Below are 25730 nucleotides of genomic sequence, written 5' to 3'. Positions count from 1 at the left end.
TGATGGCATCATGTCCCGACAGAGAGAGAGTTCCAGTGGGGGTGACAGCATCATGTCCCGACAGAGAGAGAGTTCCAGTGGGGGTGACAGCATCATGTCCCGACAGAGAGAGTTCCAGTGGGGGTGACGGCATCATGTCCCGACAGAGAGAGAGTTCCAGTGGGGGTGACGGCATCATGTCCCGACAGAGAGAGAGTTCCAGTGGGGGTGACGACATCATGTCTCGACAGAGAGAGAGTTCCAGTGGGGGTGACGGCATCATGTCCCGACAGAGAGAGAGTTCCAGTGGGGGTGACGGCATCATGTCCCGACAGAGAGAGAGTTCCAGTGGGGGTGACAGCATCATGTCCCGACAGAGAGAGAGTTCCAGTGGGGGTGACAGCATCATGTCCCGACAGATAGAGAGTTCCAGTGACATGGTGTCACGACAGAGAGAGTTCCAGTGGGGGTGACGGCATCATGTCCCGACAGAGAGAGTTCCAGTGCGGGTGACGGCATCATGTCCCGACAGAGAGAGAGTTCCAGTGGCATCATGTCCCGACAAAGAGAGAGTTCCAGTGGTATCGTGTCCCGACAGAGAGAGAGCGTTCCAGTGGGGGTGACGGCATCATGTCCCGACAGAGAGAGAGTTCCAGTGGGGGTGACAGCATCATGTCCCAACAGAGAGAGAGTTCCAGTGGGGGTGACAGCATCATGTCCCGACAGAGAGAGAGTTCCAGTGGGGGTGACGGCATCATGTCCCGACAGAGAGAGAGTTCCAGTGGGGGTGATGGCATCATGTCCTGACAGAGAGAGAGAGTTCCAGTGACATGGTGTCCCGACAGAGAGAGAGTTCCAGTGGGGGTAACAGCATCATGTCCCGACAGAGAGAGAGTTCCAGTGAGGGTGACGGCATCATGTCCCGACAGAGAGAGAGTTCCAGTGAGGGTGACGGCATTATGTCCCGACAGAGAGAGAGTTCCAGTGGCATGGTGTCGCTACAGAGAGAGAGTTCCAGTGGGGGTGACGGCATCATGTCCCGACAGAGAGAGAGTTCCAGTGGGGGTGACGGCATCATGTCCCGACAGAGAGAGAGTTCCAGTGGGGGTGACGGCATCATGTCCCGACAGAGAGAGAGTTCCAGTGGGGGTGACAGCATCATGTCTCGACAGAGAGAGAGTTCCAGTGGCATGGTGTTCCGACAGAGAGTTCCAGTGGGGGTGACAGCATCATGTCTCGACAGAGAGAGTTCCAGTGGGGGTGACAGCAACATGTCTCGACAGAGAGAGAGTTCCAGTGGGGGTGACGGCATCATGTCCCGACAGAGAGAGAGTTCCAGTGAGGGTGACAGCATCATGTCCCGACAGAGAGAGAGTTCCAGTGGGGGTGACGGCATCATGTCCCGACAGAGAGAGTTCCAGTGGGGGTGATGGCATCATGTCCCGACAGAGAGAGAGTTCCAGTGGGGGTGACAGCATCATGTCCCGACAGAGAGAGAGTTCCAGTGGGGGTGACAGAATCATGTCTCGACAGAGAGAGAGTTCCAGTGGGGGTGACGGCATCATGTCCCGACAGAGAGAGAGTTCCAGTGGGGGTGACGACATCATGTCTCGACAGAGAGAGAGTTCCAGTGGGGGTGACGGCATCATGTCCCGACAGAGAGAGAGTTCCAGTGGGGGTGACGGCATCATGTCCCGACAGAGAGAGAGTTCCAGTGGGGGTGACAGCATCATGTCCCGACAGAGAGAGTTCCAGTGGGGGTGACAGCATCATGTCTTGACAGATAGAGAGTTCCAGTGACATGGTGTCACGACAGAGAGAGTTCCAGTGGGGGTGACGGCATCATGTCCCGACAGAGAGAGTTCCAGTGGGGGTGACGGCATCATGTCCCGACAGAGAGAGAGTTCCAGTGGCATCATGTCCCGACAAAGAGAGAGTTCCAGTGGTATCGTGTCCCGACAGAGAGAGAGAGTTCCAGTGGGGGTGACGGCATCATGTCCCGACAGAGAGAGAGTTCCAGTGGGGGTGACAGCATCATGTCCCAACAGAGAGAGAGTTCCAGTGGGGGTGACAGCATCATGTCCCGACAGAGAGAGAGTTCCAGTGGGGGCGACAGCATCATGTCCCGACAGAGAGAGTTCCAGTGGGGGTGACAGCATCATGTCTCGACAGAGAGAGTTCCAGTGGGGGTGACAGCAACATGTCTCGACAGAGAGAGAGTTCCAGTGGGGGTGACGGCATCATGTCCCGACAGAGAGAGAGTTCCAGTGAGGGTGACAGCATCATGTCCCGACAGAGAGAGAGTTCCAGTGGGGGTGACAGCATCATGTCCCGACAGATAGAGAGTTCCAGTGACATGGTGTCACGACAGAGAGAGTTCCAGTGGGGGTGACGGCATCATGTCCCGACAGAGAGAGTTCCAGTGCGGGTGACGGCATCATGTCCCGACAGAGAGAGAGTTCCAGTGGCATCATGTCCCGACAAAGAGAGAGTTCCAGTGGTATCGTGTCCCGACAGAGAGAGAGCGTTCCAGTGGGGGTGACGGCATCATGTCCCGACAGAGAGAGAGTTCCAGTGGGGGTGACAGCATCATGTCCCAACAGAGAGAGAGTTCCAGTGGGGGTGACAGCATCATGTCCCGACAGAGAGAGAGTTCCAGTGGGGGTGACGGCATCATGTCCCGACAGAGAGAGAGTTCCAGTGGGGGTGATGGCATCATGTCCTGACAGAGAGAGAGAGTTCCAGTGACATGGTGTCCCGACAGAGAGAGAGTTCCAGTGGGGGTAACAGCATCATGTCCCGACAGAGAGAGAGTTCCAGTGAGGGTGACGGCATCATGTCCCGACAGAGAGAGAGTTCCAGTGAGGGTGACGGCATTATGTCCCGACAGAGAGAGAGTTCCAGTGGCATGGTGTCGCTACAGAGAGAGAGTTCCAGTGGGGGTGACGGCATCATGTCCCGACAGAGAGAGAGTTCCAGTGGGGGTGACGGCATCATGTCCCGACAGAGAGAGAGTTCCAGTGGGGGTGACGGCATCATGTCCCGACAGAGAGAGAGTTCCAGTGGGGGTGACAGCATCATGTCTCGACAGAGAGAGAGTTCCAGTGGCATGGTGTTCCGACAGAGAGTTCCAGTGGGGGTGACAGCATCATGTCTCGACAGAGAGAGTTCCAGTGGGGGTGACAGCAACATGTCTCGACAGAGAGAGAGTTCCAGTGGGGGTGACGGCATCATGTCCCGACAGAGAGAGAGTTCCAGTGAGGGTGACAGCATCATGTCCCGACAGAGAGAGAGTTCCAGTGGGGGTGACGGCATCATGTCCCGACAGAGAGAGTTCCAGTGGGGGTGATGGCATCATGTCCCGACAGAGAGAGAGTTCCAGTGGGGGTGACAGCATCATGTCCCGACAGAGAGAGAGTTCCAGTGGGGGTGACAGAATCATGTCTCGACAGAGAGAGAGTTCCAGTGGGGGTGACGGCATCATGTCCCGACAGAGAGAGAGTTCCAGTGGGGGTGACGGCATCATGTCCCGACAGAGAGAGAGTTCCAGTGGGGGTGACGACATCATGTCTCGACAGAGAGAGAGTTCCAGTGGGGGTGACGGCATCATGTCCCGACAGAGAGAGAGTTCCAGTGGGGGTGACGGCATCATGTCCCGACAGAGAGAGAGTTCCAGTGGGGGTGACAGCATCATGTCCCGACAGAGAGAGTTCCAGTGGGGGTGACAGCATCATGTCTTGACAGATAGAGAGTTCCAGTGACATGGTGTCACGACAGAGAGAGTTCCAGTGGGGGTGACGGCATCATGTCCCGACAGAGAGAGTTCCAGTGGGGGTGACGGCATCATGTCCCGACAGAGAGAGAGAGTTCCAGTGGGGGTGACGGCATCATGTCCCGACAGAGAGAGAGTTCCAGTGGGGGTGACAGCATCATGTCCCAACAGAGAGAGAGTTCCAGTGGGGGTGACAGCATCATGTCCCGACAGAGAGAGAGTTCCAGTGGGGGCGACAGCATCATGTCCCGACAGAGAGAGTTCCAGTGGGGGTGACAGCATCATGTCTCGACAGAGAGAGTTCCAGTGGGGGTGACAGCAACATGTCTCGACAGAGAGAGAGTTCCAGTGGGGGTGACGGCATCATGTCCCGACAGAGAGAGAGTTCCAGTGAGGGTGACAGCATCATGTCCCGACAGAGAGAGAGTTCCAGTGGGGGTGACGGCATCATGTCCCGACAGAGAGAGTTCCAGTGGGGGTGATGGCATCATGTCCCGACAGAGAGAGAGTTCCAGTGGGGGTGACAGCATCATGTCCCGACAGAGAGAGAGTTCCAGTGGGGGTGACAGAATCATGTCTCGACAGAGAGAGAGTTCCAGTGGGGGTGACGGCATCATGTCCCGACAGAGAGAGAGTTCCAGTGGGGGTGACGGCATCATGTCCCGACAGAGAGAGAGTTCCAGTGGGGGTGACGACATCATGTCTCGACAGAGAGAGAGTTCCAGTGGGGGTGACGGCATCATGTCCCGACAGAGAGAGAGTTCCAGTGGGGGTGACAGCATCATGTCCCGACAGAGAGAGAGTTCCAGTGGGGGTGACAGCATCATGTCCCGACAGATAGAGAGTTCCAGTGACATGGTGTCCCGACAGAGAGAGTTCCAGTGGGGGTGACGGCATCATGTCCCGACAGATAGAGAGTTCCAGTGACATGGTGTCCTGACAGAGAGAGTTCCAGTGGGGGTGACGGCATCATGTCCCGACAGAGAGAGTTCCAGTGGGGGTGACGGCATCATGTCCCGACAGAGAGAGAGTTCCAGTGGCATCATGTCCCGACAGAGAGAGAGTTCCAGTGGTATCGTGTCCCGACAGAGAGAGAGTTCCAGTGGGGGTGACGGCATCATGTCCCGACAGAGAGAGAGTTCCAGTGGGGGTGACAGCATCATGTCCCAACAGAGAGAGAGTTCCAGTGGGGGTGACAGCATCATGTCCCGACAGAGAGAGAGTTCCAGTGGGGGTGACAGCATCATGTCCCGACAGAGAGTTCCAGTGGCATGGTGTCCTGACAGAGAGAGTTCCAGTGGGGGTGACAGCATCATGTCCCGACAGAGAGATAGTTCCAGTGGAGGTGACGGCATCATGTCCCGACAGAGAGAGAGTTCCAGTGGGGGTGACGGCATCATGTCCCGACAGAGAGAGAGTTCCAGTGGGGGTGACATCATCATGTCCCGACAGAGAGAGAGTTCCAGTGGGGGTGACGGCATCATGTCCCGACAGAGAGAGAGTTCCAGTGGCATGGTGTCCTGACAGAGAGAGTTCCAGTGGGGGTGACAGCATCATGTCCCGACAGAGAGAGAGTTCCAGTGGAGGTGACGGCATCATGTCCCGACAGAGAGAGAGTTCCAGTGGGGGTGACATGTGTCTCTATGGAAGGCCAGTGTATCCTCTCCTCACTAAAACAATGTATCTCTATGGAAGGCCAATGTATCCTCTCCTCACTAAAACAATGTATCTCTATGGAATGCCAATGTATCCTCTCCTCACTAAAACAATGTATCTCTATGGAAGGCCAATGTATCCTCTCCTCACTAAAACAATGTATCTCTATGGAAGGCCAGTGTATCCTCTCCTCACTAAAACAATGTGTCTCTATGGAAGGCCAGTATATCCTCTCCTCAGTCACTAAAACAATGTATCTCTATGGAAGGCCAGTGTATCCTCTCCTCACTAAAACAATGTATCTCTATGGAAGGCCACTATATCCTCTCCTCACTAAAACAATGTATCTCTATGGAAGGCCAGTGTATCCTCTCTTCACTAAAACAATGTGTCTCTATGGAAGGCCAGTGTATCCTCTCCTCACTAAAACAATGTGTCTCTATGGAAGGCCAGTATATCCTCTCCTCACTAAAACAATGTATCTCTATGGAAGGCCAGTGTATCCTCTCTTCACTAAAACAATGTATCTCTATGGAAGGCCAGTGTATCCTCTCCTCACTAAAACAATGTATCTCTATGGAAGGCCAGTGTATCCTCTCCTCGCTAAAACAATGTATCTCTATGGAAGGCCAGTGTATCCTCTCATCACTGCAACAATGTGTCTCTATGGAAGGCCAGTGTATCCTCTCCTCACTAAAACAATGTGTCTCTATGGAAGGCCAGTGTATCCTCTCATCACTAAAACAATGTGTCTCTATGGAAGGCCAGTGTATCCTCTCTTCAGTGCAACAATGTGTCTCTATGGAAGGCCAGTGTATCCTCTCCTCACTAAAACAATGTGTCTCTATGGAAGGCCAGTGTATCCTCTCCTCACTAAAACAATGTGTCTCTATGGAAGGCCAGTGTATCCTCTCATCACTAAAACAATGTGTCTCTATGGAAGGCCAGTGTATCCTCTCCTCACTAAAACAATGTGTCTCTATGGAAGGCCAGTGTATCCTCTCATCACTAAAAAAATGTTGTCTCTATGGAAGGCCAGTGTATCCTCTCTTCAGTCACTAAAACAATGTGTCTCTATGGAAGGCCAGTGTATCCTCTCCTCAGTCACTAAAAAAATGTGTCTCTATGGAAGGCCAGTGTATCCTCTCCTCAGTCACTAAAACAATGTGTCTCTATGGAAGGCCAGTGTATCCTCTCCTCAGTCACTAAAACAATGTGTCTCTATGGAAGGCCAGTGTATCCTCTCCTCAGTCACTAAAACAATGTGTCTCTATGGAAGGCGAGTGTATCCTCTCCTCAGTCACTAAAACAATGTGTCTCTATGGAAGGCCAGTGTATCCTCTCCTCAGTCACTAAAACAATGTGTCTCTATGGAAGGCCAGTGTATCCTCTCCTCAGTCACTAAAACAATGTGTCTCTATGGAAGGCCAGTGTATCCTCTCCTCAGTCACTAAAACAATGTGTCTCTATGGAAGGCCAGTGTATGCTCTCTTCACTGCAACAATGTACCTCTATGGAACGGCCTCAGACAGACTGGGGCGATGCTAGTCAGACAGATTATACAACACATTCCTCTGCCAGTGGAAAAGAAAGACACACTTATATTGTCCGCCGAGCGGGACCGCAATACTACTGGTGGACAGCCATCTTGGATCCAACGAAGAAGAAGGGTTTTGCTGTGTACCCCTGTGCTAAAAAGGGTCCTCCTTGGTGAAGGTCAGGAGGCCGTGTCGTGACCCGGACTGACCCACTGGTGCAGTGTCCCTGATCCTCTCCCAGCGAACGTGGAATTGTTTTTAGTGGCTGGGGAGTTCACCGCGAGGCCAGGTCGTAGCTCAGAGACAGGATCACACGATGATGCCACGGCCCGGTGGTGAAGTCATGGCTGTTTATAGTATATTGGGTGAATTCATTGATTTAGAGCGGTGCCTCGTGATTTTTTTTTTTATGCTCAGCAGACGTACTGCTTTTTATAGCCGCTGAGGTCAGCTGAAGCATGGGATCAGTGCCGGAAAGTAATTAAGTATTTTCACTTACTTAAGTACAACATTGAGATATTTATCCTTAACTTTTTTTCACGTTAGGGAACTCGACTTTATGTAGGTGTTAAAAATCACACTTATACTTACTATACTAATACAAATTATAATTATTGTTATTATAACTATTAATTATTATATACTTATAATACTCATTAGATACATCTCTTAAGTAATGTTTTACACATGGAATTCCAGTGATAATGTTTTAAATAAGACAATTAAATGTGTATGTCTTGTTTGCTGCCAATGTAGGAAGCAGTATCAGGCAGGTACAACAACAGACCGTTGTGAATGTTGTCCTCAAAACAAAATTAACCATACAGGGCGATGACCACATGCCCTCTATCATAGATATCATAGATGCTATTGTACATCAATGATGGGGTGAAGTAGCTCTCAGCTTTGAAGACATCTGGAATATATCAGTATCAGGCAGTAATCAGATTTATGAATGTTCAATAAATCCTGGCATTGCAGCTGTTTGTGACTGACCCCCTCCTGACGCTGCCCCCCCCCCCCCCCTTATTCCTCCTAAAACTCTCTCCTCGTTATTCTGCTCGTTAAGGCTCTAATCTCGCATGTGTTTTCATTTAGTTTCTGTCCCTCTTTGTGTGTGTGTGTCTGTGTGTGTGTGTGTGTGTGTGTGTGTGTGTGTGTGTGTGTGTGTGTGTGTGTGCGGGTTACATGCATGTGTGTGTGTGTGTGTGTGTGTGTGTGTGTGCGTGCATGTGTTTGTTTGAGAGCACATGTTGTGTTGCATAATGGTAAGCAGAGTGACTCGACCTCAACTGTTTAGAGGAGTCTGTCTAAACAATGGCTGGTACACTCGCATAGCTGACAGTAGTTATGATTCACAGACCAATCTGTGGTTCATTAAGGAGTCATCTGATGGACTATCTAAGCTGGTTAGACAAAGCTTATGTTCAGTGTGTCAGGTCTGTTCTTTTGGCTTCGATGAATGTAATATCTTCCATTAAATGCAACGGGCTCACACGATGAATATAATGCACTCTGGTGAATGCAATGTGGAGCTTGCGGGTTCGAGTCCCAGCCGTGACCTGCTGCGGCATGATATCCCCCTCGCTCTCGGAAAAATCAAATCACAGTAAATCCACTGAATACTCTGGAAGTACCGTACAGGGATTTGTCTTGGTGACAGCGGTGGACCACAGTACAGCAGATGCACAATGACAACAGGACCACACACACACACACACACACACACACACACACACACACACACACACACACACACACACACACACACACACACACACACACACACACACAGCACAGCACATAGAGACAATAGACAGTAGACGATACGCATCCCTCCTCTTTGTGCTATGAATAGACTGTAGACAGTATCACTCCTTTTATACATTTAGTACTATGTACATCAAACAATAGACAGTAGACGCTACGCATCCCTCCTCTATAACTCGTAAATAAACGAATCTGCTCCAACTGTATGTGTGCTCAGGTTAAAGTTCACGGCTGTTTAGTCAAATGCCACTGACAGAGAGGGCATACAGCATGGAGAGCGAGGGGCGGGGAGTGCACGGACCAAAAGTGCACAAGAGAGTTCAAAACGAGGGGGGAGTGCGATGAGGAAGAGAGGAGTGTGAGGAGGAGGAGGATGTGAGGTGATGAAAAGAAAAAGTGATAGAAACAACTGAGGGAAGAGAAGAGAAGAGAAGAGAAGAGGAGAGGAGAGGAGAGGAGAGGAAAGGAAAGGAAAGGAGAGGAAAGGAGAGAAGAGAAGAGAAGAGAAGAGAAGAGAAGAGAAGAGAAGAGAAGAGGAAAGGAGAGGAAAGGAAAGGAGAGAAGAGAAGATAAGAGAAGAGAAGAGATGAGAAGAGAAGAGAAGAGAAGAGAAGAGAAGAGAAGAGAAGAGAAGAGAAGAGAAGAGAAGAGAAGTGAAGAGAAGAGAAGAGAAGAGAAGAGAAAAGGAGAGGAGAGACATCTGGCCGTGCTATTCACACACCCCTCCAGCTCTCTCTGTCTCTCTTTCTCCTCTCTCTCTCCTTCTCCTCTCCCTCTCACTCTCCTTCCCTCTCTCTCTCTCGCTCTCCCTCCAGCTCTCTCTCTATCTCCTTCTCCTCTATCTCCTTCTCCTCTCTCCCTCTCTCTCCTTTCCTCTCTCTCTCCCTCCCTCTCTCTCTCTCTCCCTCCCTCTCTCTCTCTCTCTCTCTCTCTCTCCTTCTCCTCTCTCTCCTTCTCCTCTCTCTCTCTCTCTCTCTCTCTCTCTCTCTCTCTCTCTCTCTCTCTCTCTCTCTCTCTCTCTCCTTCTCCTCTCTCTCTCTCCTTCCCCCCCCCCTCTCTCTCTCTCTCTCTCTCTCTCTCTCTCTCTCTCTCTCTCTCTCTCTCTCTCTCTCTCTCTCTCTCTCTCTCTCTCTCTCTATCTCTCTCTCCTCTCTCTCTGTTTCTCACTCAGCACATCTCTCTCTGTTTCTCACCCAGCACATCTCTCTCTCTGTTTCTCACCCAGCATCTCTCTCTCTCTCTCTCTCTCTCTCTCTCTCTCTCTCTCTCTCTCTCTCTCTCTCTCTCTCTCTCTCTCTCTCTCTCTCTCTCTCTCTCTCTCTCTCTCTCTCTCTCTCTCTCTCTCTCTCTCTCTCTCTCTCTCTCTCTCATCTCATCTGTTTCATCTGCCTCTGTAGTGTCTCCTGGTCCACAGGAGTTCCACAGCCAGCCAACCAACAGCCCCCACCACTGGGGAAATTTAATTAATACAGCAACAGCCTCCAACAGAGCGATGATATGCAAAAACACCTCTCTCACACACACACACACACACACACACACACACACACACACACACACACACACACACACACACACACACACACACACACACACACACACACACACACACACACACACACACACACACACACACACACACACACACACACACACACACATTTATTTAAATTATAAATGTATCAGGAATCGATAGGGATGGGAATTGATACGATTTTATCGATACGATTCCATTATCGATTCTGCTTATCGATCCGATTCTTTATCGATTCCCTTGTCGATTCCTGATACATTTATAATTTTAATAAATAAATTGGAAATGCAACAGAACTAAGTTGGTTAGAATAACAACATGCAACTTGACATTTCTGATTGTCATTTATCATTTATTGTTGAGCCCCCATGTCAGAAAAATACAAAAACTGTAAAAAATTAATTAACTATACACTTAAATAAAATAATGTATTTGAGAACTAATTTAATCTATTGAACTGTAGTTGCATTCAACAAGTCGTTATTGCAAAAGAGAATTTGTTAGCAATAACCTACCTGTATAAATAAAGGCCAGCTCAGTGTTCTCTCTCTGTCTCTCTCTGCAATGAGCATGGCTATTTAGCTAGCTAGCGGCTAACGTTACTTTACCATGTAAATGAATGACTAGAATGCAAAGCACTTTTAGTTTTCACTGCACACACAAAATGGTCGCAATATCGAGCGCTTTAGGTTTTCCTAGTCAAGGAATCAAATAGTCTGCTATGGCTGCAAAGTAAAGTATAAAAACATGGCATCGATAAGAGGAATCGATAGTCACGGAGGCATGCGATTCCAGGAATCGGACAATTAGGAACCGGTTCCCAATCTATTCCGATTCTCGATTCCCATACATAGGAACAGATAAGAGAATCGATAAAGAATCGGATCGATAAGCAGAATCGATAATGGAAACGTATCGATAAAATCGTATCAATTCCCAACAGATCGTATAACACTGTTGCATCCCTGACGAAGACGGAGAGGAGCACTTGGACGCCGCAGCCCATGTCTGCTCCCGGCTGACCTCCCGGACGGCGGGATGGGTAAAGCGCAGAGAGGCATTTCATCGGCGACCCAATACATGTGTGTGTGTTCCTGTGTATTGCCCATGTTACATATGTGTGTGTTGCTGCATGGCAAATAAAGACTTCTTCTTCTTCTTCTTCTTCTTCTTCTTCTTCTTCTTCTTCTTCTTCTTCTTCTTCTTCTTCTTCTTCTTCTTCTTCTTCTTCTTCTTCTTCTTCTTCTTCTTCTTCTTCTTCTTCTTCTTCTTCTTCTTCTTCTTCTTCAAGATGAGGCAATTGTTCATTCACACTGAACTCAAAGAGGACGATGGTTTGTAAATATTCTCATGGTAAACATTCCAACGGTCAACTATCCATTTAACTTTGACCTAATGGTCACAGCACATCCAGTCATCCTCAAAGTGAGCAATTAAAAGGTATCTAGCAATAAGAATAAACAAAAGACCTTTGGTCTCACCTCAAGCCTTAGCAAACCACAGACCAACTGTGTGCTGACGGTTTCAACTCGACAACATACACATTATAAAAGCACCCACAAGTTTACTTCCTGTTTCAGTGTTTGCTAATATCATAATAATAACCATGGGTCGAAGCTGTTCCCTAGCAACAGAACAGTGAAACCGTCTAGTTCTTTCAGCCTTCCCATTATGTGGAACTGGGCAACTGTGGAATTGAGCAACCGACTGTTCTGCTTTCCTTTGAAAGCTAAGTACAGGCCCGCCTTCCAAAACAAACACTAAACAAATCAAGAATGTTTCTCATGGGATTTGTTAGAAAAAAACAACGTTATAGTTATCGCAATGAAAAGCAAATCAAAAGCAAAGGACAATGGGTAGAGCAGGAAGAATTAAATCAATGCACATTTAAAACATGAAAGGAAAATGCTATATACTACTCCAGGCAGTGTTGCAGTCGAGTCATTAAATCTCGAGTCCGAGTCGAGTCTCGAATCCCCAGTGTTCGAGTCCGAGTCCAAGTCTGAGTCGAGTCCCCATTACCCTAGCCGAGTCCGAGTCCAAGTCATCAAGGTTGAGTCCACTCCACTCTGGCAGTCAAAGAGCTGACATACAAATAAAAAAAGGCGTGGCTCAGCACATAAATAGATGCAAGTCCACAACCCTTAGACCAGGGGTCAGCAAACTTTACTATCAAAAGAGTCACTTTCCCCCCTCCCACAAAATAAAATGCTCAGGGAGCCGCACAACCTATTTACCCTTAAAATGAAGATAACACAGTGTATAACGTTTTATATATCCCCAAGCATACCCCACATTTAGCATAAAACGCCTGACAATTGCATACCCAAAGTAATTTGCGATTTATTATACTTTATACTTATAGCACACAGTTTGTTGCATTAATGGGATTATAAAGCAACAAAAAGAAAATTTTTGACTTTTTATTGCTGTTTTTACCTGTTATAACAAAGGAAAACCTCAAACTCTTATGAAGAGGAGAAAAAATACTGGCTGTGTAGACCTTAAATAAAACACAGAAGAGGTGACAAAACACTGGTGTCTGTAGACCGACTTTGAAATAAAACCTTGAACTATTCAGGTATATTTGAGTCCTTCCCTTATTTGTGGAACATTTATAAAATAAAAAGTAGTCCACTTTGAAAAAAGACTACCATGTGTAGACCTACTTTGAAATAAAACACAGAAAAGGAGAAAAAAACACTTGCATCTGTAGACCTACTTTGAAATAAAACCCTGAACTATGCAGCTCTATTTGAGCCCTTCCCTTATTTGTGGAAAATCTATAAAATAAAAAGTAAATCTTTCTTTGTTCGCAAATTTCGCACCACATATCAGGCATACAGGTAAGCCTGCATCGTTAGTCGTGAAAGCAAATTAATCTGTCCACGCTGAATTAAACCCTCTATTTTCCTCAGACTTTCCTTTTTTTGGATTTATCCATGGTTAGCTTACTGGGGGGTCGAAAACTCAAGATTAGCCACTTGCAGATGGCAGGGAGAGGCGCGGGGTGTGACGTACTGTATATTTTAGTTGATGAAATATTTTTGTTGACTAAATATTTTAGTTGATGAAATATTTTTTCATTTCAGTGTCACAGTATGACATCGATCTCCAAAATAAAATTAAAATTAAAAAGTGAAAAAAAAATTGTACATTTTTTTTACTATAATTTTTTTGGGCCAGGGAGCCGCAGCTGATTGGCTAAAGAGCTGCATGCGGCTCGGGCTCTGGAGCCGCAGGTTGCCGACCCCTGCCTTAGACCAATCATCACAAAACTTGCAGGATATGACCACATAACTACCTGAAATATACCCTTTCATTCTATTTGACCACTAGGGGAGGCACTACAAATGCAAAACATGGGCGTGGCATAACACAAATCAAACTATAAATCAAACATTGTCTACAGTCCAATCATTACAAAACGTGGAGGAATTGTTGCATAACACTGTTGGACGTGGAGGAATTGTTGCATAAAAGATGCTCACGTCCCCCACAAACTCAAATTGGCCCATACTCAAGATTGTGTCTATTATCTAATGAATTCCTCATACATATAACAAACACAGCATATAACAAATGCAACTCACAAGCTTGGAAATACATTAGACTTAGTTATAACAACAACTGGGCTAAGCATAAACAATTTCTCAATAACTGAATTACCTCTCTCCGACCATCACTGTATATTTTTTGATACTCAAATAACCCTTACTAAAACAAAAAAAGAAATCATAGTTCAAAAGAGGCTCCTAAACGACAAGGCTGAATCAAAGTTCATTAATCTTATCAGACTACATGAACCACACAATCATGACAGCTCTCTAAATGAAATGGTAGAAAATCTCAATGATGCACTGTCATCTGTATTAAATTCTGTCGCCCCACTAAAAACGAACAAGAAGAAAACCAGAGCCTCGCCCTGGTTGAACTATAATGCGGTCAACAAAGAAAAAAGGAAATGTCGTGCAGCGGAGCAAAAATGGAGAAAAACAAAAAACACCATATACTGTGATATATACAAATATGCTTTAATAAAACCATCCGCTTAGCAAGGAAAGCCTACTTCTCTAAAATCATTACAGAAAACGCTGGAAACTCCAGAATCCTTTTTTCCACTATTAATCTACTACTCATCACTGCCCCTACACCTCCTCAGTCATCAACGGTTAAGTGTGAAGAACTTGCACTATTCTTTAACAACAAAATAACCTTGATCAGGGCCAGCATTACTCATGATGGAAATAAAGCTGATTGCAGAAAACGGCGCAATGTAACCATGAGAAGATTCACATGCATCACATTAGATGTACTCTGCAAAACTGTCTCAGAATGTAACTCCTCCACCTCAGACATTGACCCTATACCTACAGCTTTCTTCAAACGGGTGTTTAATAGTGTTTCAAGGCCTGTGCTAGATATCATAAACACTTCCCTTAGAACTGGTATTTTCCCAGATGCCTTTAAAACAGCAGTTGTAAAGCCATTACTAAAAAAAACTAACTTGGATAGTAATGTAATGACAAATTATCGTCCAATATCCAACCTACCATTCATTAGCAAAGTACTTGAAAAGATAGTTTCGGTTCAAATAAATTCCTTTCTTGAAGAAAACAACATCTTAGAAGAATTTCAGTCGGGATTCAGAAAATATCATAGCACTGAAACTGCCCTCACCAAAATAATCAGTGACCTCAGGCTAAACTCTGACGAGAATAAGATCTCCATCCTTATCCTGCTAGATCTCAGTGCAGCATTTGATACAATCGATCACGATATTCTAATCGATCGTCTTGAAAACCTTGTCAGTTTCTCAGAACATGTGCTAGGCTGGTTTAAAACATACATCAGAGGGAGGAAATTCTATGTTAAACTAGGAAATCACATGTCTGATATATACGACAACAACTATGGAGTTGCACAAGGGAGTTGCTTAGGTCCTTTACTCTTCTCCCTTTACATGTAACCGCTGGGTGATATCATCAGAGAACATAATGTAGATTTCCATAGCTATGCGGATGATACTGTTATGGTTTGTAACCGACCCCAATCGCACAACACAAGACAGGTATGAGAGTAAGCCAAAACAGGGCAAATATTTATTATAGAACAAAAAGCGGCACAGTCCCTTTAAGGGAAAACACAAAAACACTAGAGTCAAGGAAATATGGAAAATGCGGCACTGTGCCTTTAAGAGGCGAACAGGCTAAGGGACTAAGGCTAAGGACCAGGGCTAAGTGTCAGGGCCAGGAACAGGGGCACTGGAGAGGGGGACAGGGACAGAGGCCCGGAGAGGCGGGCTGGAGACAGGGACAGAGAACAGGGTTAAGGCCTTGGACAGGGCGAGGGCCAGAGCTGCTTACAGGGATGAGGACAGGGTTCCGACGGCGGAGGCCTGGCACGGGGACAGGGGCCCGACGGCGGGGGCCTGGCACGGAGATCCTCCTCGGATGCTGCAGACGGGCAGCGCAGAACAAAGGGGTCCCAGGGGACCGGGGCGAAGAGACGCCATCCTCCCGTGGAAATAAGATAAGATAAGATAAGATATTCCTTTATTGATCCCCTTGGGGAAATTCAGGCATCATAGCAGCATGGGGGGGAGGGGGGGAGGGGTACAGGTAGTAAAACAACACAGTATACAGGTAGTAAAAGACAACACAGGCAGTGTAAACAATTTGATCAATATGGTCAATATAATTTACTATCTGACTAGCTGAGGAATATTCACATTATTCACAGTGTCACATGAGGTGCAGTATGCAAGAGGTAGTGTTATAATAATTTACTATCTACTGAGTATACATTAATCAAAGTACCAGGGTAGTCTACTTTGTCCCCCTTGGGTTCCTATAAGTCCCAGGTCAATGTCTGGTAGCAGTCGCTGTCGCTGCCCCCTGTTGTGGGGCCTGGAGGCTGCTAGTCGCTGCCCACTGTTGTGGAGCCTGATGGCCGCTGGTATGAAGGACTGTCCGAGGCGGTTAGTTGAGTGTCGGGGGGGGATGAGTCTGTGGCTGAACGAGCTTCTCATCTTGACTAGCTCGTCGTAGAGGGGGTGGTAGGGGTTCTCCATGATGGCATCCAGCTTCCTTATCATCCCCCTCTCTACCATCACCTCAAGTCTAGGTAGCTCGACTCCCACCACGGAGCTAGCCTTCCTCACCAGCTTGTTGAGCTTGTTGGTGTCCCTTGAGTTGATGTAGCCTCCCCAGCATGCCACAGCATAGAAGAGGATGCTGGCCACAACAGACTGGTAAAAAGACTGCAGCAGTTTGTTGCACACATTGAAGGACCTGAGTCTCCTCAGGAAGAACAGCCTGCTCTGTCCCTTCCTGTAGAGGGCCTCTGTGTTGTCCGACCAGTCCAGTTTATTGTTCAGGTGTACCCCAAGGAACTTGTATGAGGAGCGATGCGCGCCGTCTTGACGTCTGGAGTGGGAACACCACTCCAGGCTTGGCACGGAGATCCTCCTCGGATGCTGCAGACGGGCAGCGCAGAACACAGGGGTCCCAGGGGACCGGGGCGAAGAGACGCATCCTCCCGTGGAAATAGGGAGCGATGCGCGCCGGCTTGACGTCTGGAGTGGGAACACTGGAAAACCTCCCGTAGAGAATTAGAGAGCGAAGACGGTGTCCCACTCCAGGCAAACGGCGACAGGTGGTGATGGCTGGCACGTCGTCTCACGCCGGAGACGCGGCAGGAGATGGTAACGTACAGGATGGTAACCATACAGAACTCCATGAACACAGAGTGAACATAGATACAGAACGAACACAGAGTCCAGAACACAGAACGACCCGACAAGGACTGGAGGGGAGTCTGCAACCTAAGTACTCTCCAGCAGATTGCAAACTCCCAACAGGTGCGTGAGGGTAGAGGAACAGAATGTCCAAGGGTGGGGGCTGGTGAAGAGTAGGAGGCAGGCAAAAGTTCTCACAAGGGTGGGGGCTGGTGAAGAGAGTAGACAGGGAAAAGCTCAGGGAACAGGCGAATCCTCACAGATACACAACTGTACATATCTGCTGAACCAAATGATACAGAGATTAGCTCCATTACAGACTGCTTACTGGCAATAAATAAATGGATGAGTAAGAACTTCCTGAAACTAAACGAGAACAAAACTGAAATTCTATTTATCGGCCCCAAAACTAAAAAAGAAACGTTAATAAAGAACCTGGGAGGACTAACCCCTTGGATCAAATCTGAGGTCACTAGTCTCGGGGTTATCATAGATTCAGAACTGAACTTCAATTCTCATATTAGCAAAGTGACGAAAACATCGTTCTTCCATCTAAAAAATATAGCAAAAGTACGACCATTTATTAATCAGAACGATGCTGAGAAGCTAATTCATGCATTCATATCTAGCCGGTTAGACTACTGTAATGCACTTTTCACAGGTCTCCCTAAGAAAACCACAGAGAGGCTTCAGCTAATCCAAAACTCTGCAGCCCGACTGCTACCTAGAACCAAAAGGAGAGAGCACATTAGTCCAGTCTTAGCTGCTTTACACTGGCTTCCTGTAACATTTACAGTAGAATTTACTTTAAGGTCCTTCTCCTTACATACAAAGCTCTAAATGGACAGGGACCTAGCTACATCGCCAACACTGCGATCATCAACTGCTGGACTACTAGAGGCTCCCAGAAACAGTCAAAAGAGGATCGGTAATGCAGCCTAGGGCTGGGCGATATGGCCAAAAACATTATCGCGATAAAATGATACAATTATTTTCATATAACTCGATATCGATAATTATCGTCGATATACATTTCTGTCAGTAATTAACTTCTTATGCCGGCGCCGACGGACGGGCTATTAATAGACTCACTTTGTTTGCTGCGCCGGTCACTACGAGACGAATTGGAGAGCCGTTGCGACTCGCGTGTTGAGCCAAGTCAACCCTTTGAGAAGCGTCGTGGTCCCGGCTTGAATTCTCCATGAATGTGTCCAAGTCCATAATCCATATAAATCCATTTTGTTATATACAACTATTCCAACACAGTCTGAATGAATGTTTTCTCTTGTGATTATGCCGCGTGATTTCAAAACACCAAAACTGAATGTCTTGTCTCGAGTTGATGTCGTCATCACGGTCATCAGTCCGCGCACCTTCTCCTACGCAGTACACACACGGCCCAGTGCATAGATTATTATATTCCACCAGGGGGCAACCTACCACCACTGGATCATATGCATAGAATGGAACACTGTTTGGTCCAAGCTTGGAAATCGATATATCGAAACTTTGCGACCACATTTCATGTTTATTTCGAGGAAATAATTTATCGCGATGATTATCGTTATCGTTTTATCGCCCAGCCCTAATGCAGCCTTTATCAACTATGCCCCAAAACTGTGGAACAAACTACCCCAAAACATTAGGGAAGCCAACTCGCTAGACATCTTCAAAAGACAGCTTAAAACCTATCTCTTTGCTCAGGCATTTCAATGAAACATCAGGGCTATCCTGACACAAATTGTACTTACCTGCACTATTCTTACCCTGCCTACTTTTATACACTGCCTATCAAATTCATGTGTCGGTTCTATGCTAATTTTTTCTCACTACCTCCTACTGTATGCACTGTAATTTAAGAGAACTATTTTATCACACTTTTTAATTCTTACTGATGCACTGCTCTGTTGTATGTTAAATACCCTGTTGTATGTCCGTTCTATTTTATAATTTTTAGACTATTTTTAAACTGAATCATTTTAAACTATTTTTATTATTTGTATTACTGAATGAAACTGTAAACAGAGAGCCTATTGGGATGCTAGATCCTAATGTGAATGTTATGGTTTGTAACCGACCCCAATCGCACAACACAAGACAGGTATGATGGTTTGCCAAGAAACAGATATTTATTGAACAACAGGGAAATACAGGGAAAAGGGCACTGTCCCTTTAAGGGAGAATCACAAATACAGGAATATAATATGAGGGGAAGGAAAGGTGCCTTTAAGAGGCGGGCAGGAAAAGGGAACACTAAGGGAAAGTAAGGGAACGCCTAAGGGAAGGTTAAGGGAACGCCTTGGGACAGAGGAACTAGAGACTAGGTAAACCAGGGACAAGGAGAACTAGGGAGAGAGGACTAGGGACTAGGAGAGCTAGGGAACAGGAGAAACGGGGACTAGGGGAACTAGGGACAAGGAACTAGGTGGAACTAGAAGGGGAGAACTTGGGACCAGGAACTAGGTGGAACTAGAAAGGGGAGAACTAGGGAACAGGAACTAGGTGGAACTAGAAGGGGAGAACTTGGGACCAGGAACTAGGTGGAACTAGAAAGGGGAGAACTAGGGAACAGGAACTAGGTGGAACTAGAAAGGGGAGAACTAGGGAACAGGAACTAGGTGGAACTAGAAAGGGGAGAACTAGGGAACAGAGGGGACTGAGGCCCGCGGAGGCGGGCTGGGGAACAGGGAGGAACTGGGAGGACTGGTGGAAATCATCTGGGCCGCTCTGCAGGACAGAGGAGATAGTTAATGCACAAAAGGGAAAAAACAGAGCAGGTGCAGAACAGTCCAAATAACAAAGTGAACAAAGTAATAATATCTTCGTGTGACAAACACACAGGGGGAGATGTAAAGTCCAAAAATACTATTCTAAGTGAGAACCAAAAACAGAGGCAATACGCTGGGAGAGTGACATCACAATCTAAACTCACCCAGGCGTATGCGTAATGGTACAGGAAACGCAGCGGGAAGGGGGCAAGGGGCATTACGCTGAGTGAGTGACATCACAATCAAAACTCACCCAGGCGTATGCGTAAAGGTACAGGGACAGCAGCGGGAACGGGGGCAAGGGCACTACGCTGAGTGAGTGACATCACAATCAAAACTCACCCAGCGTATGCGTAAAGGTACAGGGACAGCAACGGGGCGAGGGCATCGCCACCGGGTGGCTGGCTGTCCGAGCCGAGGGACAGAGTGCTGGAACAGTGGCGGTGACGAGGGAGTCGTCCACCGGGTAGCCGACTGTCGGAGCCGAGGAACAGGGTGCTGGAACAGTGGCGGTGGCGAGGATGTCGTCCACCGGGTAACCGCTGTCGGAGCCGAGGAACAGGGTGCGCGCCACACCTTGGTGTGCGCGTCGGAACAGTGGCGGTGGCGTGGGTGTCGTCCACCGGGTAGCCGCTGTCGGAGCCGAGGAACAGAGTGCGCGCCACACCTTGGTGTGCGCGTCGGAACCGAGAGACGCCTCGGGGTGCGTCTGCGAGGAGGAGTGTGCCAAGCACGAAGGTCTGGAAGATGCGCGTCGGCGCGCTGAGGTCTGGAGAGCGTGCCAAGCTCGAAGGTCTGGAAGATGCGCGTCTGTGCGCTGGTACGGAGGAGCGTGCCAAGCTCGAAGGTCTGGAAGATGCGCGTCAGTGCGCTGGTACGGAGGAGCGTGCCAAGCTCGAAGGTCTGGAAGATGCGCGTCAGAGCGCTGGTCTGGAGTGGAACACTGGAATACCTCCCGTAGAGAATTAGAGAGCGCAGTACAATGTCTCCTCCACAGGCTACGGCGACAGCAGATGAAGGCTGGAGCAAAATTCTCAAGGCTGGAGAGATCCATCTTACAGCATTGGTAGACCAGAGGATCTCCCGAAAGAGTCTAGATGTTAGCGAAAAGACTCGGCAAGTATACAACACGACCCCACGCCGAAACGAGGGGAAGCGCCCTGGTATTTAAAGCCCACAGGGGAACTAATTAGCCTGCCACCACAGGTGCGAGAGGTAATTGATAATCGAACTAAAAGTGTGAGTTCGGCACCAGACCAATCAAACACATAATGACAGGTAGTCCAGGTGTGGCCACTGAGAGTAAACGAGAGTAAAGAACGAGAGGGTGGGGGCTAGAGAGAGTGAGTAGGGAATTCCTAACAGTAGGCTTAAAGAAGACAGAGAAAGTTAGTGAGCAGCGGGCAAAACCTCACAGTATCCCCCCCTCCAACGGGAGCCACCCGGCGACCCAAAACAAATACAGACAGAGTGGCAGGGGGCAAAACAAGAGGTACTGGCCAAGCCAGCAGGGGAAGCCACCACAAGAGTGGGGCTAGCAAAAGAAACAGGGTCGCCGAGGGGTAACTAGGGTAGCAGAGGGGCAACTGGGGGAACTGGTCTAGAGGAACTGGTCTAGAGGAACTGGGTCTAGAAGAACTGGGTCTAGAGGAACTGGGTCTAGAGAACTAGTCTAGCGAACTGGGCAAGAGAACTGGTCTAGAGAACTGGTTTAGAGAACTGAGGGGCGAGCAGGGTAGCTAAGGGGTAACCATAGAAGCACCGGGAAAGGGCTAGCAGAGGGAAGGTTAGCTGCCAGGGCACTGATAGCTACAGGGCCTATGCTAGCTGTACTGCTACATCAACATAGAGGCTGCGCTAGCTGCCGGAGCTAGGCTGGCAGACAGGGCTGGACCAGCATGAGAGCACAAGCTAGCTGGAAGGACAGTCCTAGCTGTGTGAGATTCTACACAAAAAAGTGGAGGCCATGCAGAGGGACCGGGTTAGCTGCTTGGGCCTGGCTAGCTACAGGGCCTATGCCAGCTGCAAGGCTGCATTAACATAGAGGCTGTGCTAGCAGCCGGGGCCAAGCTAGCAGACTGGGGCTCTGCTGAGGGACTGGGTTAGCTGCCAGGGCATGGCTAGCTACAGGGGGGTCAAACAGGGCAAAACGGGAAGCAAACAGGGGAGCTAACCGGGGAGACTAACAAGCTAAACAGGGGAGTAACAGGCTAACAGGGGAGCTAGAGGGAACAAGAAAAAAAAAGGCAAACTCAACATACACAGTCTGTGCTGGCTGGGGTCGTAGACTTGGTGGGGTCGTACTGTTATGGTTTGTAACCGACCCCAATCGCACAACACAAGACAGGTATGATGGTTTGCCAAGAAACAGATATTTATTGAACAACAGGGAAATACAGGGAAAAGGGCACTGTCCCTTTAAGGGAGAATCACAAATACAGGAATATAATATGAGGGGAAGGAAAGGTGCCTTTAAGAGGCGGGCAGGAAAAGGGAACACTAAGGGAAAGTAAGGGAACGCCTAAGGGAAGGTTAAGGGAACGCCTTGGGACAGAGGAACTAGAGACTAGGTAAACCAGGGACAAGGAGAACTAGGGAGAGAGGACTAGGGACTAGGAGAGCTAGGGAACAGGAGAAACGGGGACTAGGGGAACTAGGGACAAGGAACTAGGTGGAACTAGAAGGGGAGAACTTGGGACCAGGAACTAGGTGGAACTAGAAAGGGGAGAACTAGGGAACAGGAACTAGGTGGAACTAGAAGGGGAGAACTTGGGACCAGGAACTAGGTGGAACTAGAAAGGGGAGAACTAGGGAACAGGAACTAGGTGGAACTAGAAAGGGGAGAACTAGGGAACAGGAACTAGGTGGAACTAGAAAGGGGAGAACTAGGGAACAGAGGGGACTGAGGCCCGCGGAGGCGGGCTGGGGAACAGGGAGGAACTGGGAGGACTGGTGGAAATCATCTGGGCCGCTCTGCAGGACAGAGGAGATAGTTAATGCACAAAAGGGAAAAAACAGAGCAGGTGCAGAACAGTCCAAATAACAAAGTGAACAAAGTAATAATATCTTCGTGTGACAAACACACAGGGGGAGATGTAAAGTCCAAAAATACTATTCTAAGTGAGAACCAAAAACAGAGGCAATACGCTGGGAGAGTGACATCACAATCTAAACTCACCCAGGCGTATGCGTAATGGTACAGGAAACGCAGCGGGAAGGGGGCAAGGGGCATTACGCTGAGTGAGTGACATCACAATCAAAACTCACCCAGGCGTATGCGTAAAGGTACAGGGACAGCAGCGGGAACGGGGGCAAGGGCACTACGCTGAGTGAGTGACATCACAATCAAAACTCACCCAGCGTATGCGTAAAGGTACAGGGACAGCAACGGGGCGAGGGCATCGCCACCGGGTGGCTGGCTGTCCGAGCCGAGGGACAGAGTGCTGGAACAGTGGCGGTGACGAGGGAGTCGTCCACCGGGTAGCCGACTGTCGGAGCCGAGGAACAGGGTGCTGGAACAGTGGCGGTGGCGAGGATGTCGTCCACCGGGTAACCGCTGTCGGAGCCGAGGAACAGGGTGCGCGCCACACCTTGGTGTGCGCGTCGGAACAGTGGCGGTGGCGTGGGTGTCGTCCACCGGGTAGCCGCTGTCGGAGCCGAGGAACAGAGTGCGCGCCACACCTTGGTGTGCGCGTCGGAACCGAGAGACGCCTCGGGGTGCGTCTGCGAGGAGGAGTGTGCCAAGCACGAAGGTCTGGAAGATGCGCGTCGGCGCGCTGAGGTCTGGAGAGCGTGCCAAGCTCGAAGGTCTGGAAGATGCGCGTCTGTGCGCTGGTACGGAGGAGCGTGCCAAGCTCGAAGGTCTGGAAGATGCGCGTCAGTGCGCTGGTACGGAGGAGCGTGCCAAGCTCGAAGGTCTGGAAGATGCGCGTCAGAGCGCTGGTCTGGAGTGGAACACTGGAATACCTCCCGTAGAGAATTAGAGAGCGCAGTACAATGTCTCCTCCACAGGCTACGGCGACAGCAGATGAAGGCTGGAGCAAAATTCTCAAGGCTGGAGAGATCCATCTTACAGCATTGGTAGACCAGAGGATCTCCCGAAAGAGTCTAGATGTTAGCGAAAAGACTCGGCAAGTATACAACACGACCCCACGCCGAAACGAGGGGAAGCGCCCTGGTATTTAAAGCCCACAGGGGAACTAATTAGCCTGCCACCACAGGTGCGAGAGGTAATTGATAATCGAACTAAAAGTGTGAGTTCGGCACCAGACCAATCAAACACATAATGACAGGTAGTCCAGGTGTGGCCACTGAGAGTAAACGAGAGTAAAGAACGAGAGGGTGGGGGCTAGAGAGAGTGAGTAGGGAATTCCTAACAGTAGGCTTAAAGAAGACAGAGAAAGTTAGTGAGCAGCGGGCAAAACCTCACAGTGAAACACTGTGATTTACCATGCCTTGCTACCTGTCTATCTTTTTTATGCTTGCTTATGCCTGTATTTTTTACTGTTGTGAAGCACTTTGAACTGCAACCTCTGTATGAAAAGTGCTATACAAATAAAGTTATTATTATTATTATTATTATTATTATTATTATTATTATTATTATTATTATTATTATTATTATTATTATTATTATTATTATTATTATTATTATTATTATTATTATTATTATTATTATTATTATTATTATTATTATTATTATTATTATTATTATTATTATTATTATTATTATTATTATTATTATTATTATTATTATTATTATTATTATTATTATTATTATTATTATTATTATTATTATTATTATTATACATAAAAATTATAAATAGCCTAAATATGAAATCTATGGCCTGTTTTGCATAATACTGCTACCGATACCGCTATCTCCTGCATGTTTCCAGTAACTGCATTTGTTTTTGTCATACCCATGACAACTCGTGACAACCTTTGAATCATCTAACTATAAATCATATTCCTGGAATTGGTATCAGTGAAGGCTGCTCTTAGCGCAGTAGTAACGTGGGAGAGACAGGGTGCGCGCCGTGCATCTCAAGATGGGTCCTAAGTCTCCAAAGGCCCACGCACACGATTAATTTAACCCTTTCACTGCCACACTACCAAATGGTTAACCCTTTCACTGCGAGAATACAGACGGTTAACCCTTTCACTGCCACACGACAAAGGGTAAACCCTTTCACTACCACACTACAGAAGGTTAACCCTTTACTATCACACTACAGATGGTTAACCGACGATTTGAGACAAGCCTAAGACAAGCTTTTCTCTAGGCTTTTGAAAATGTAGGGGAGACCTTGCTGCCATGGAGCAGTCGAGATACGAGAGAAAACTCCAAATCGATGCACAACTTTCCAAAAATGCTACATATACTAATATTTCCATGGGTCCAAACGAAGAAACAGGGCAGTTCTACAGGTAGTTTTGACTGCTATGGTGCCCATAGATATATATATATATAAACACTAGATGGCTCAAGGTGGAGTCTCCTGCGTAATTCACCGGCGGCCATCTTGCTTGATGATATCTATGGTGGTGCCTAGGCGGAGCGCTGAACACATAACACCCTTTCCCCCCGGATAAATATATTACAATATCTGTGTAATAGAAATATCTGTGTCCATCTCATTATCTGTGCTTTCCCGAATTCATATTCGGATTCGTACTGTACTGTATGTGTGTCTGTGTGTGTGTTAGTGAGTTCAACCATGCCATAGAAACTCCTCCTAAATGACCCCGCCTGCTGCATGTTCCAGTTTTTAGCGTTTCTGTTTTTTTGTTTTAGTTTTTTTACACTGCCCTGCTATTCCAGTAATAAGGATGCGAGGCAAATTCTGCATTTGACGCTGCTTCAGGATTGGCTACGGAGGCATAGCTGATGGGTCCCAGGACGAACCCGCACAAAAGCCTTATTGATGCCGTCTGAGAACTGTGCTCGTTCGCGGAACATCAATTTGCTATT

At 47.9% G+C, this 25730-nt stretch overlaps 1 protein-coding gene across 1 annotated transcript in view; it reads right to left on the bottom strand.

The window, feature by feature from the left end:
- The window catches only part of LOC311226748 (neuropilin-1a-like), a gene marked incomplete at both ends in the record, with an annotated part of 147750 nt that extends 122470 nt beyond the window's left edge, over positions 1–25280 (bottom strand). Inside the window, one exon of the mRNA XM_084312158.1 lies at positions 25271–25280. Coding sequence (XP_084168284.1) covers positions 25271–25280 — 10 coding nt within the window. The remainder of the gene's footprint in view (positions 1–25270) is intronic.
- Between the last annotated feature and the right edge of the window lie 450 nt (positions 25281–25730).

This window comes from Notolepis coatsorum, assembly GCF_963971535.1.
Source record: "Notolepis coatsorum genome assembly, chromosome: 4".
Taxonomy (NCBI): domain Eukaryota; kingdom Metazoa; phylum Chordata; class Actinopteri; order Aulopiformes; family Paralepididae; genus Notolepis; species Notolepis coatsorum.
This window is presented reverse-complemented; position numbering and strand designations above follow the sequence as displayed.